At 42.1% G+C, this 15,197-nt stretch overlaps 1 protein-coding gene across 11 annotated transcripts in view; it reads right to left on the bottom strand.

Annotated features, from left to right (window-relative positions):
• PAN3 (poly(A) specific ribonuclease subunit PAN3) overlaps positions 1–15,197 on the bottom strand; it is an 88,379-nt gene that overhangs the window by 43,397 nt on the left and 29,785 nt on the right. For 9 of the 11 annotated variants that reach the window (XR_014789014.1, XM_084842931.1, XM_084842935.1 and 6 more), the window contains one exon: positions 11,324–11,485. The exons of the other annotated variants lie outside the window; for them this stretch is intronic. Coding sequence is in view for 8 of the 9 variants with exons in the window: in XM_084842931.1 (XP_084699057.1) it covers positions 11,324–11,485 (162 nt within the window). In the remaining variant the exon portion in view is untranslated. The remainder of the gene's footprint in view (positions 1–11,323; positions 11,486–15,197) is intronic. 11 annotated transcript variants of the gene reach the window in all.

The raw sequence follows: 15,197 nt of genomic DNA, 5'->3' as shown, positions 1-15,197 counted from the left end.
GAATGTAGAAGAGATCTTCTGACCAGTGAACCTGAAACACATCCCCTAGCGATCCGTTGCCCAGGGCTCCTCTGGAGCAAAAGTTGTTATGTACTGTGTTCTGACTGGTAGCGAAGAGATCCGTCTGTGGTTTGCCCCATTTCTGGAAGAGGAGGGGCAAAAGGACAGCTAAGGAGGGGACGAGACAGCTGCCCTTCGTGTGACATCTGATAAGTCCTGCTTAGAGAGTCTGTCAGATCGTTGTCCTTCCCTGGGATGTGAAGGGCTGTGAGTGTAATTCCTCTTTTGACTGCCCAGTTGAGAAGTTCGACAGTCATGTCCATGAGGCCCGGGGAATGAGTTCCTCCCTGTTTGTTCAGATACCACAACACCGTGGCATTGTCTGTTAGTTCCTGAACGTGCCTGTGAGAAAGGTGAGTCTTGAAAGATTGAAGTGCTTTCCTCACTTCCAAGAGTTCCAGTGCGTTGATATGTAGCACTCTGTTGTGTCTCGCCAAAGACCTGGAATCTGCAGGGAACCACAATGGTCTCCCCATCCTAGCTGAGATGCATCGGTCACCAAGACAATAGACGGAGGCATTGGTGTGAATGGTATACCTGCTGTAAGGCTGTTTGGTTGCATCCACCAAATCAAGCTGCTTGCTACATCACCTGGTACTACTAACCGCACTCTGCGAGTGCTGGCAGTGGGGTCAAAAACTCTCAGGAACCAACTTTGCAGGCACCTCATGTGGAGTCTCACCCAAGCTATGACATAAAGTGTCAATGCCATTATACCCAACAGCCACTGGATTTGAAAGGCCCATGTCCTGCAGAAATGACAAATTTTTTGAGCCCACTCTATTAAAGTTCAACGTCTGTTCCAGGGTAAGAAAGGCCTCATGGTTGTTGCATCCAACATTGCACCAATGAAGGGGATCACTTGAGTGTGTTCCAATCTGGACTTGTCTTTGTTTATTATTAGACCTAATGAATCCAATAGGTTTCTGACAAATAGAACTGCTTGAGTAAGATAGTGTTTGGATGTACGGATAAACCTCGATGCCTCAAGTGCGAATGTATGCATAGCCTTCTGCCATGCATTTCGTGAAGACATGAGATGAGGTCGCCAAGCTGAAGGGAAGAACTGTGAACTGGAACATCTGATCTTCAATCACAAAACGAAGGTAGTTCTGAAAATCTTCCCTGATGGCAATGTGGAAGTAGGTATCTTTGAAGTCCACCAGAGCAAACCATACCCTTTGGCGAAGGAAAGGGATAACAGTGGCTAAAGTAGTCATTCGAAATTTTCGTGTCCTGATGAAGTTATTGAGGCCTCTGTGATCCAGAATGGGATGAAGTCCTCCATCTCTTCTCGGTACTGTAAAGTAATGAAAAAATCCATTCCTCGTTTGGTAAAGTATAATTCTTTTGATAGCTCCCTTCACCAAAAGCATAGCTGTCTCCAGCTTTAGAATCTCTGCAGTTGGTGTAACATGGATGGTACAGAGAGGAGGACTTTGAACTCTATACGGTATCCAAATTGGATGATGTCGAGGAACCATTTGTCTCATGTGACAGTCATCTAACATGGCAGAAAACAACATAGGAGAAAGCCAAAAACAGGTGGCGCAGTGTCAAGGCGATTCCGATGTAGGGCTAAGTCAATGCTGTCGTTTACAGGAATTGTCCCCCTTGGAACGTGGCTGGCAAAAATGGTTAGCAGGGTGTTGTTTTTTCTGAGGCCATTGCTGATAAAACTTAGGCGTCTTATCCTGATATTGGCATGGTTGATGGAATTGCTGTTGTCTAAACCGTCTGCCTGAATGGCTGTTGTGCTACTGCTGTGAAATTCCCATCTTTTTTGCAGTGTTCTTTGCCTTTTGAATGGCGTCCATCGCCTCATCAGTCTTACAATTAAAGACGCCCTTCCCAACAAAAGGGAGGTCTTCTATCCATGATCGTGCCTCCAGTGTTAAGCCAGCAGATCGGAGCCAGGCATGTCTGCGAAGGGCTACTGCTCCCACCATCGCCTTTGCATCACAATCGGCTTGGTGATGACTGGTATTGATCTGTTGTTGAGACAACTTTGCCGCTTCGCTCTGGAAAAGTCAGGCAAGCTCTCTCTGATCTTCTGGGAGATAATTACACAAAGATCCAATCTTTTCCCACAAGAAAAGTTGATAGCTTAACATTGTGGCCTGATAGTTAGCCACATGGAGGCCGAGCGCAGACAAGGGATATACCCTCCTGCCTAGTAAATCTAACCTGCGACCTTCCTTATCAGCCAGCGAAGCATGAATTTTTTGAGACTTTCCTTGTGACGATTCTACTATAATAGAATTTGGCAGTGGATGCATGAATAAGAACCCTGTGTCCTTCTCTCCCCCCTTGTGGAGGAATTCTAAACATTTTGACGTGGGAGCCATTGAAGAAGGAGCTTTCCAGGATTCCTTAATGGTTTGAACCAGTGTAGGACGAAAATGAATGAGCCGAAACCTCTGTGTACCCTACATCAAAAACCGGGTCTTGTAACTTCTCAGCTGGTTGTTGGGTCTCAGTTCCTAATGACTGTGCCAACCTTAGTATTTGTTCAGTGAAATGGTAAAGATCCTCTGATGGTGAAGCTCCTTCACGCACTCCCACAGCATTGTCTGTGGGCAGTATTAAGGATACAGATGTTGAGTCTGAAAGGCAGTCCTCACTGGACTGCGGGGATAAAGCTGCCCCTTGCTCCTGATACTTCTCCTTAGGTGTGGAGATAGGCAGATGTGGTAGAGGGTGAGATGAAATCGATCCCACATTCTCAGAAACTAGTGGAGCCAACGGTCTTATTGTAGGCTGCATGTGTCTACTCAAAGAAGTCCAGCACACTGGTATTGCTGGAGGAGGCAAAAAGGAGTCCTCTCGTGGCAGCCTGGAAACTGTAGCTGAAGGTGCCAAATGGTACCAAGGGGACGTTGCTCCTAAATATCTTGTCCGCTCATAGAAAGCATCCCGATGATAATGCCATTCATCATTTTAATAGGGCATTTTGGGCGGAAACAACCAGTCACCATATCCGTCCCAGTTGCGTACTGGTGAACAGAATCTGTAGTCAACATCTCTCTCATAGCGGTCATGGTAGGGAATACCCTATTTCTCAGAACGAAAGGAATCTGGTGAGGCATCCCTATATAAGTGCACTCTCGTTATTGGAGGAGACCACTATATTTGAGGTGGCGAACCATGGAAAGCAATTGGTGGTGACACTTCTCTGATTTCGCCCTCCAATGTCAATGCCATGTGTAGTGGCTCAGGCAATTATACCGAGGATGCTCTTGGTACCTACAGAGAAACTGATGGAGCTCTTGGTATTGGAGAGTCCAAAAGTGGTGGAGGCGGTGGAATCGAAATCTGGCACTGATCTGCAGCCTGAGAAGGAGAAAGTCCCATAGAGTGGTCCTTCTTTTTCTTCTTCTTAGGGACCTCAGTCAACAATTTAGGTGCCCTTGGAGCCGTTGCCTTTTTAAAGAGCTTTTTCACTGTAGACACTGTTAAAAGATCTGCCTAGAGTGGGTGGATCAGTTCAACCTGTGGCTAGAGTCAGAGACTGGTCCGCTCCATAGATGAAGACTGAACTTTCTCCGCCAACAACTGGGGCTGAGGGGCAGAAGTCTTTGAGTGCACTCACTGAGTCAATGGCTTCCAAAGCTTTCTTCCACAAGATTGCTTTTAAGCGGTCTGATCCATGGCGCTCAGTTTGTTTAGTAAAATTCATACAAGGCTGGCAGGTTCCCATCACATGAAACTCCCCCAGGCAAAACAAGCAAAGAGAATGCCTGTCAGTGAGGGGTTGTTTACTGCTGCACTGAACACACTTACAAAAAGGGGCCTTAACGGCCATGCGTCACCAAACAGCGATTGAAGATCTGAAAGATACAAAAAGCTACCTACATACCCCCCTTTTTTTTTTGTAAAAAAGAAAGAAGACAAACAAGGAAGAAAAAGAAAAGGAAGAAGAAAAAACTCCTAACTGCCTCAGCAAAAGCAGAAAGAAACAAGAAGTCCCAATGAGGCGTCCTTTCAACAAGGCGGTAGAAAGAGAACTGAGGGAATGGCTGGGAACCCACTGGGATATGCACAGTGAACGGTGGGGGAAGCTTTCTGCCAAAAATGTTTTCCTCAGTTATAGAAGTTTCCCGAAAGAGGCTCCATGCAGGCACAGAGGACATATGTGTGATGCACAGAGACCACAAAGAAGAAGCTATGGTCGTGCATGGAGCAGCTTACATTAAAAGGAGATAACCAGAGTTGGATCAAAAAGACACACCAAGTGGTCAGGATGTGATCCCATCATGTCTCAGATCATCTCATTTTCCAGAATAATTTGGGCCCAAATGCATCACAGCAACCACAAGCATCAATTCTTCCACCCTTTGCCACCCCGGCCAAAAACATCTTGGATTCTCAGAATCCTAGTAAGAGGCTAAAAATTCAACAAGAGGGTAAGCATGCACTCTATAAGCTGACAATTTCTACAATACAGTGAAATTAAAGGAATGACAATAATGAAAGGGCACGCTTGCATAAGACAGTGAGGAGGAGTTCTCATCCGATGCCCACTGATTTTTCAGTTTATGTGATGTGCACGTACGCTTTGGTCCTTGACTCGCTTGTACTGCAGATGGGAAGGATAGGAGGACGTGAGAGGTGATATAGACTAGTCTATATCAGCATTCCTCAACCTGGTGCCCTCCAGATGTGTTGGATTACAACTCTGATCATCCCCAAGACATGCTGGCTGCAGACAATAGTCTAATACATCTGGAGGGCACCAGGTTGGGGAAAGACTAGTCTAGATGGTTGGAGGGGCAACATCACCTTGACATTCTTTTACACTACATCATTATTAATTTTCAGAGCACAATTTCTTACACTTCCAATTTTGTACTAAAAGACTGAAGCACTGCTGCTTAGCTCATGCGTGGGCCAGGTCCCACAGCAAGAGCACAGGGTATAAGCCTCAAACAACCCCTGCTGCTTGGGTTTGCACAACAAGACAAGCCACAGCAAGCTGGGCACCTGTGGATGCCATGGGAAAATGGTGCCTGTGGGTGCCCCGCATGACGCATCAGCCCCCACAGGTATATTAAGCTACAGTGGGCTGTCATGTTGTGCGAACCAGGTCAATGAGACCCTATACTCCTTGGTTTTACAAGCTAATTTGCTTTTGCAGTAGCTCACAGGATTATGGCTACAAATATGGAAAGTTGAGCAGAAAAAAGCGGTTTGAGTTGAAGAGACTAATCTTGTATCTCTCTCACACACACACACACACACACACACACTAACTAAGCAAGTGAACAATCATATTTCTCTGGAACAACTTCTCTTCATTGTTTTAATGTTAACCGAATGTATTAGTACATTAGAATTCATCTGTTTAACTATATGTACTATAATACAGCCTTCCCTAACCTGGCACCTACCAGATCGGTTGGGAGTACAGCTCCCATTATCCCCAGCCAGCAAGGCTTGTGCTGGTGGGGAATGTTGGGAGCTGCTGTTGTTGTTCAGTCATTAAGTTGTGTCTGACTCTTCGTGACCCCATGGACCATAGCACGCCAGGCCTTCCTGTCCTCCGCTTTTTCCCGGAGTGTGCTCAAATTCATATTCATTGCATCAGTGATGCTAGCTAGCCATCTCATCCTCTGCCGTCCCCTTCTCCTTTTGCCTTCTATCTTTCCCAGCATCAGGGTCTTTTCCAGGGAGGTTTCTCTTCGCATTAGGGGGCCAAAATATTTGAGCTTCAGCTACGGTATCTGTCCTTCCAATGAGCACTCAGGGTTGATTTCCTTTAGGATGGACTGATTTGACCTCCTTGCAGCACCACAGTTCGAAAGCATCAATTCTTCGGCGCTCAGCCTTCCTTACAGTTCAGCTCTCACAGCCATACGTTGCTACTGGGAAAACCATAGCTTTGATTATACGAATCTTTGTCGGCAAGGTGATGTCTCTGCTTCTTACTATGCTGTCTAGGTTTCCATAGCTTTCCTCCAAAGGAGCAAGCATCTTTTAATTTCATGGCTACGGTCACCATCTGCAGTGATCTTGGAGCCTAAGAAAATAAAATCTGTCACTGCTTCCATTTCTTCCCCTTCTATATGCCAGGAAGTGATGGGGCCAAGTGCCATGATCTTAGTTTTGTTAATGTTGAGTTTCAAACCAGCTTTTGCACTCTCCACTTTCACCCTCAACAAGAGGCTCTTTAGATCCTCTTCCCTTTCTGCCATTAGGGTGGTATCATCTGCGTATCTGAGGTTGTTGATAATTCTCCCAGCGATCTTAATTCCGATCTGTGATTCATCCAACCCGGCGTTTCTCATGATGTACTCTGCATATAAATAAGCAGGGCGACAATATGCAGCCTTATCGTACTCCTTTCCCAATTTTGAACCAATCGGTTGTTCCATGTCCGATTCATACTGTTGCTTCTTGTCCCTCGTACAGGTTTCTCAGGAGACAGGTAAGGTGGTCTGGTACTCCCATCTCTTGAAGAATTTGCCACAGTTTGTTGTGATCCACACAATCAAAGGCATTAGCGTAGTCAATGAAGCAGAAATAGACGTTTTTCTGGAATTCTCTTGCTTTCTCCATGATCCAGCGAATGTTGGCGATTTGATCTCTGCCTCTTCGAAACCCAGCTTGTACTTCCGGTAGTTCTCGGTTCACATGCTGCTGAAGCATAGCTTGTAGGATTTTGAGCATAACCTTACTGGCATGTGAAATGAGCGCAATTGTACGGTAGTTTGAACACTCTTTGGCATTGCCCTTCTTTGGAATTGGAATGTAAACTGACCTTTCCCAGTCTTGTGGCCACTGTTGAGTGTTCCAAATTTGTTGGCATATTGAGTGAAGCACTTTAACAGCATCATCTTTTAGGATTTTCAATAGTTCAGCTGGAATACTGTCATCTCTGCTAGCTTTGTTGTTAGTAATGCTTCCTAGGGCCCACATGAGCCGGACATCCTCGAGAGTGAAGTCAAGTTCAGAGACTGCACTATCATGGTTATCAGGGACATTCAGATCTTTCCTGTATAGTTCTTCTGTGTATTCTTGCCACCTCTTCTTAATCTCATCTGCTTCTGTGAGGTCCCTGCCTTCTTTGTCCTTTATCATGCCCGTCTTTGCACAAAACGTTCCCTTGATATCTCCGATTTTCTTGAAAAGATCTTTAGTCTTTCCCATTCTATTGTTTTCCTCGATTTCTTTGCATTGTTCATTTAGGAAGGCCTTCTTGTCTCTCCTTGCTATTCTCTGGAACTCTGCGTTCAGTTGGATATATCTTCCCCTTTCTCCCTTGCTTTTTGCTTCCCTTCTTTCCTCAGCTACTTGTAAACCCTCATCAGACAGCCACTTTGCTTTCTTGCATTTCTTTTTCTTTGGGATGGATTGAGTTGCTGCCTCCTGAACAATGTTACGGACCTCCGTCCATAGTTCCTCAGGCACTCTGTCTATCAGGTCTAATCCCTGAAATCTATTCCTCACCTCCACTGTATATTCATAAGGGATATGATTGAGGTCATACCTGAATGGTTTAGTGGTTTTCCCTACGTTCTTCAATTTCAGCCGAATTTTTGCAATAAGAAGCTCATGATCTGAGCCACAGTCAGCTCTAGGTCTTGTTTTTACTGACTGTATAGAGCTTCTCCATCTTTGGCTGCAAAGGACATAATCAATCTGATTTCGATATTGACCATCTGGTGATGTCCATGTGTAGAGTCACCTCTTGTGCTGTTGGAAAAGAGTGTTTGCTATGATCAGCGAGTTCTCTTGGCAAAACTCTATTAGCCTTTGTCCTGCTTCATTCTGTACACCAAGGCCATGCTTGCCTGTTATCCTGGTGATTTCTTGACTTCCTACTTTAGCATTCCAATCCCCTATGATGAAGAGGACATCTTTTTTTGGTGTTAGTTCTAGAAGGTGTTGTAGGTCTTCATAGAACCGACCAACCTCAGCTTCTTTGGCCTCAGTGGTTGGGGCATAGACTTGAATTACTGTGACGTTGAATGGTTTGCCTTGGATTCGTACTGAGATCATTCTGTTGTTTTTGAAATTGTACCCCAGTACTGCTTTTCCCACCCTTTTATTGACTATGAGTGCTACGCCATTTCTTCTAAGGGATTCTTGCCCACAATAGTAGATATGATGGTCACCTGAATTAAATTCACTCATGCTTGTCCATTTAAGTTCGCTGATTCCCAAGATGTCGATGTTCAGTCTTGCCATCTCATGTTTGACCACCTCCAGCTTACCTTGATTCATTGACCTTACATTCCAGGTTCCTAAACAATATTGTTCTTTACAACATCGGATTTTCTTTTCACCACCAGATCCATCCACAACTGAGTGTCCTTTCGGCTTTGGCCCAGCCGCTTCACTCTTTCTGGCACTACTTGGAAATTTGGAGGTACTAGGCTGGTGAAAACTGCCATAGGAGTTGGGGGTTTGGGAAATCCAAAAACAAAACAGAAATCCACACACCTCTTAATCTAGCATGGCAAACTGTCCCTCATGTCTACCCTCCTCTTCATCTGTAATGCAAACGGGTCAAGGACCAAAATGTACATACTGCATCGCCTGTTGTTCTGGTCAATCCTACAATTACTGTGGATATTACATATTTTATATATATATATATATATATATATATATATATATATATATATTTCTATTTGTGTGTGCGCGTGCATGCGTGAGCACCCCCTCCCCCCACACACCACAGAAATGTAGTGCCACAAAATATAATTATGCATGAAATGCAAGAACAGAACTTGCACTCTCACAGAGGTAGATCTGCGACAATGCTTTCCTGTGCTGGCCTCAATCTTTATCGAATACCCTACCATGGGAGGTGCACATGGCTCGCTAAGTTTTTAAATGGGCCTTAAAGACCCGGATATACAAGTCTGTTTTTAAATGAATGGATGTCAGTAGTCATTTTATTAATTGATTTGATGTTACTGTTGTTTTAGATGTTTTACATGGCTGTTCTAGTTAATTATATTTTACATTTTATCTTGTGAATTGCCTTGAGCTTTTCCTTGAAAGGTGGAATAAAAACATTTAAAATAAACAAACAAGCCAACATTCATACAAAAGAGGCAGGCGTATATTAAATTAAATACATCAATCTGGGTCTTTTGGGAATTCTGCAACTCACCATAGTGGTGTATGACCTTAGACCAGTCACTTTCTCTCAACCTAACCTACCTCGCAGGGTTGGAGGCGGGGGAGTACACCACTCTGAGCCTTGTATGGTACTCTGAGCTCCTGAGAGGAATGGAAGGAATACAAACCTAAACTTTTAATAAATTAAATGTCCATAAAATCAGCACATCATAATTCAATTACTGTATTCCAAATCTTTTTCTAAATTCCATTCAGCAAAGGAAAAAAAATACTGTATTGGAATAACCAAGTCTATAATCTCAGGGGCTATGTGTTCAGAGAGCAGAATGGGTTGCTTGACCGAAAATGGTTAACTTGAGTTGGCCAGATTTTTCCTGCAAATTCATTTCTAAGTTCTGTAAGCTAGTTAGCATGTACCCTTTGTGCATGTACTATGGGTTCTCTGGATTGAGACCTATATTGTTCAGAGACACTAATAATAAGGTATGCTGCAAGCCTAATAGAAAGCCATTCTTATTGATTACAGAAATTCATCTACTGCCAAACACACACAAACCAAAACTATGTTAACCAGTATGCAGTTCATTCTGTGTGTGTGTGTGTGTGTGTGTGTTGTGTACACCCTTTTATGATGTGATGCCATCTAAAGACACACTGACCTTCAAATCACTGTTGAACTGAAATCAGGTCATTCCAGCCCAGAGATCTACCAAAGCACACATTTATGTAGGTGAAGTCATTAAGGAAGAAAAATATATTCTCCACCACACCCTCACTTGTGCAACAGTATAACTTACAAGTTACATTTATGTGAATTCCCTGTGATTATGAAAATGAACTGTCTGTAAGATTTATCCAAAGAAGGTCAAAATGCTATTCTTCCCTCAAATAGCAATAAATTTGTGAACAGTGTTAAAAAGGGGGTTTTATTCTCCAGCCTGAGCAGCAAGTTTCCCAACTTTAAGTGACGCCCTCACCTTTGAGGCCTTCATTCTGCCCTTCATACCAGCTTTGTTTGCTGTAGAACTGAAAGGATGAAGCTTTCTATGCTAGTAGGTCTGCAGAAGGAAGAATTTGCATATTCAAAGGGGGAACTTCCTACAGTGAAAACAACACTGAGAAAATTATTCTTTCCTTCAGTCCCCTACAAGCTTAAATATTCTGGAATTCTGCCATTTCTGCTTACACTTAAAATGCAGCATTTTGGGTCTCAGAATATACAGTTCTTCTCCCAACAACTAACTATCAGTCTATTTATTTCATTTCTATACTGCCCAATAGCCAAAGCTTTCTGGGCAGTTCACAAAATTTACTACATGCATTGGGGTTGCCACTGCTACACAGAATGCTTTTGCACAGGTGTTATAAGCACCTACCATGATATCACTGGGTCAGAACTTTTCCCATTCACGTTCTAGCTTTGTAAACTATTCCATTCTCAGCCTATATTTATCACAGAGGCTGAGCGTGTGCCTCCCCACGCCTGTTCCACTGTAGCAAGGGAGAACCCATCAAGTCCCTCAACACAATAGCAAGGCTATCACCCTTCTCTCTGCAGTAGTGCCCGAACATTTTGTTAAAGTATGGAAAGCTGCTTGGGTGCTAATCACAGGGCAGAAAGTTCCACAGACTTCTTACTGGTAGTAGTGTCATAAAGGTAACTAAAGATTATTAAAGCCACTATACTAAGGAATGACTGATAGTATACTGAGTCCATGTTTTGTTTTTGTTTTCTAGGTTGGGGTGGAGAATAGAAATAAGACATTCTGCTTGACCACTCCTATCTGAAGGTTTGATTTCTGTTGAAACATTTCAGAGCATTTGAACTCACTGAGCAGACCTTAAGTCTACTAAGAACATTCTACTGAATATTTAATAACTAGTTACTTACAAATGTCACTAGAAAATCATCTCATTTAAAGAAAATGGTTTTTGACTTAGAAGAAAAAGAAAAAAAGTATTATTCTCACCACCCAAATTGGATAAAACAGAACATTGGTTGAGAAATAAGTAATTCATTAGATAGTCACTTTCATTATCACTTGTGTATTTTACCTGTGAAGTTTTAGGGCCAATTTCAGCCCCTCTGCATGTATCTGACTTCAGCATTTTCCAAAAATAAAAGTAGTAGCCAAAATTAATTAAAGTGACTAGGAAAAAGTAATTTTACCTGTAAATTGTTTTCTGTGACTCTGTTCCACCAAACCATATTGAAGGGTACTCCTGTTTTACACCTGTCAGCCAAGCAGCCAATAGTGTTCTTTGATTTTCGTGCCTTTGATCCCACCGGAACTATCCTCTCCTCCAGCATCCCCAGTCGATACTTCCTTGGCTATGGAAAAGAAGGAAAAAAACCAGGGCACTCCCAACATCCCTTAGTCTGAAACTCAAACTAAAACTAGATAAGAACATATCTTTGGTTTGAATGGTGGAATAGGAAACAATTTGCAAGTAAAATTTCTGAGTCTGTTCACTTAAATCCTGAGCTGGCATGCTTCAGAAAAATAAGTTCACAGGGGGCCAACAAGCACAAACAGCATACCTTACAGAGCAATCCTATGCATATCTACTCAGAGGTAAGCCCCACTGAGTTGAATGAGACTTACTCCCAGGTGTACAGAGGATTACAACATAAGTCAACCTTTACAGGCTGACTGTATCATTTGTGGCATTTCATTAAAAGAAGGAACAGCCCTATCACTTTGTAGTTTTGTTCCAAATATATATTTGAAATATGCATTACCAGCCAATGTTAATGCTTTCCTATCACATACCTTCAAGCAGGATATTGAACTCTGAAAACTTTTCAGATTATGAACAGATTACTAGAAGTCAACAACAACTGAACTTGGAAACAAGTATTCAAAACAAAAATCTTGAAGTTCTGGCATTAAAGTTTCAGAGATTTTGAAACCCATGGGCGAGCTTTCAATGAAAGGGTACAAAATTGTTGCTGTCTGTATATTTAAATTTAACTTAACAACTTTGTTCTGAAAGAATAAAAGTTATTCCCAAAGTAAATCAAGTGACACCTTATTGCAACAGTTTGTACTGGTCTACAAAAGATAATTAAATGCTTGACATTTGTAATTAAAATGTAAAGATGTACATTTAACATGAAGAGATGCTTGTGAAATTAAGACATTATTTTGCCTATAAAAGTAATTCCACGAACAGTACACAATAAATCAGAATTCTCACAATATACTTTAAAAAACGATTAGGGGATTATTTTTAATGTGAGTTTTTCCTTTTTGACATTTCAGTACTCATCAGGGTCCTGAGGCATACAAACATGTCTTTACAAAATTGTAAACAGGGAAACCTACCAAAAAGAAACATGCCAGAAATGTAAATGAAGCCTACTTTCTCTAGTACCAAATTCAGATTCTTGTGGTAGATAAAATGAAACTAAGTGCAAGTTCCTTGGCTAGTAACACTAAGCTGCAAATTCCAGACAACAGCATGGTGGCCACTTAAGATGCAACCATGAGAAAAGGGCTGGTTCTGAAATGGCCCATCACACTGATCTAGCTATATTTACCACACTACTGCAAACTTAATTTTGGCTCTTTGCAGCAATGTGACAAATCCAAAAAAGAAGTTGCCAAATCCAACAACATGGCTTGATTTACATGAATGATTTTACAGAATCAAAGGATTGGATCCAGATATAGGCACATGCAACTGGGCTGACAGAAGCAAACTTCCATGCCCCCTCCATACCCCTGAAAATGCTACACAGAGGATCAGGGGACCCTGTTGAATGGGGTGAGCTGTGCTATGGAAGGGGATCCCCCAAAATCAGGCAGTCCTGTGCAGAGTCCTTCCTTCAACAGAAGACAGGTCCTGGATCCAACCCAAAAGAACTAGCATGACAAAAATGAATCATGCACACAAAGAAATAAACGTTCTCTAACTTAAATACCATGCAGGTGCTCCAAGATAACACTAGAAATAAGGTTAGAGACAAAGGTGGCAGTAAAATGCAACTGATAAAGAGGCATTCAGATGCTCCCAATGTAGTCAAAAGTTAATAAATGAAAGAGAGCTCGGTGTTTTATTAATGTTTTGGAAAAGACGTTCAAGCGCACGCCTTTTATACCAAAGACACTAGCACAAGCTCATGTACTGCCACCCAGCAATAATTCTGCACAAGCAACTGTGAACTGAAGGCAACGATTTGTATTCACAAGCTGGATCCTTGCTGACAGTAAAGGTGACTCTGCCGAGTTTCCCAACAGTATAAAATTGTGAACCCCAAGGTGTATATAATAAGCAACCACTTATTGACCTAGAAATTCATGGCACTAGAGAAGTTTCCTGCCCATCAAACAAGAATTTGATGAACTACAGTAGAGGTCAGCAATGGTGTCAAGTATGGCCCTGAGGTTCAATGCCTGCTCCCATAAGCAGCAACAGAGGACGCTGGCAGGCAGGTTTAGGAAGGTGAGGAGTTGACTGCCCATCCCTCACTCACTTCTTTAAGTGACTCTTCAAGGGAGCTGGTTGGTTTAGAATTTACCCCTTGCTTCTGTGACATATACTCTGCTGTAATCAAAACACCCATGTATAAAGATTGTGAAGACTGGAATTTGGGAACCTAAGGCTGAAATTCTATACTCACTTACCTGAGAATAAACTCTACTGAACTCAGTGGACCATCATGTCATCACATCACATCAGCAAATCGTGAGTTAATGAACTCAAGATTTGCCAAGATGCATGCAAACCACTTCCAGTTTGCATAAAGACCCTACAAACACCCCATTCGTAAGTTGTTAGTGTGATATCCAAACCTGGACACTTTGGGCTGTTTATGGGTTAAACAACCCAGAGTTAGCCTAACAACAAACTGTAGGCTAACTCTACGTTAAGCTCTGAACAACCCAGAGTGTCTGGGTTTGGACATCACACTAACAACGTACGAATGGGGCATAGGTTCTTTATGCAAACTGTAAATGGCTCAACACACAGTGTGTGTCCCAGCAAACTGTGGGTTAATTATCCCAAGATTTGCCACTGTGACATGTGAACCAGGTTATTTGTGACTTACTTCTGAGTAGGCATGTACAGCCTTAAACTGTAAATTCTCAACTTTCTATGCAGAATGGCTACTGATGCCTTATGCCTCTTACACCTTCTACATATTTTTTCCTGTGGTATCAGGGATATTATTCCTCTAATTTCATTTTTTCTATGAAGCATTTGACATCACTGGTTCTTTAATATACCAAGTGGAAAATTTAACCCTAATGTCGCTTACAATGACTCAAGATTAAAATGAAGAGGAGTTTGGACAGCAGTAAACAATCAGACAAGCCTATCTTAACAGCAGCATATATCTAAGAAAGTACAGTACTAGCAGCAAATGACATTCTTCCTTTCTCATTTTAAATACACAAGAACTACTAGGCGATGTAAGATATTAAAAATGGACCAGTTTACTGGAGAAATTAAGATTTTGCTGCAATGTTTCAATCAGGGACCCCAACATGGTGCCTGTGGGCACCCAAAAAGATTATGTATGCATGCATGTATTTATGTAATTATTATTTTCCATTTTTAATATATACATATATTGTATGAAATGCACACGACTTTCTAGCAATTATACATCAGTTGCAACAAAAGTGGACCAAATATCCAAATAAGTATCGGTTTGAAGGTGACATCTATATGCCACCCTTTCAAATACTGAAAGTATTGCACAGTCCTCATTATAGGAGGTGACTGTTTATCCTTCCAGTGTTGTAATATTTGTCTTTTAGCTGTCAAAAGGGTGCAGAGAATCCATTTACGCAGATTATTTGTTAACTTCCATGAAGCAAGTAAATCAGTGAATATTAAAGACTGTTCCAATACAAGCTTTTTCTGTGTAATAACTTCCCCGGAAAAAGAAGCAACTACTGGACATTCGCAAAATGTAGATTTAAAAGAAGCATTGGCTGTATTGCACTGCCAGCAATTAGCTGAATTAGACAATATCTTATTAAAGAGAAATTGCGATGTCCAATAGACACAAAGCAAAAGTTTTTGCTGAA

This window comes from Heloderma suspectum, chromosome 3, assembly GCF_057233095.1.
Source record: "Heloderma suspectum isolate Gila_16-S chromosome 3, 16-S_ref, whole genome shotgun sequence".
Taxonomy (NCBI): Eukaryota; Metazoa; Chordata; class Lepidosauria; order Squamata; family Helodermatidae; genus Heloderma; species Heloderma suspectum.
The sequence above is the reverse complement of the archived record's forward strand: the minus strand, read 5'-3'. Positions and strand labels throughout refer to the sequence as shown.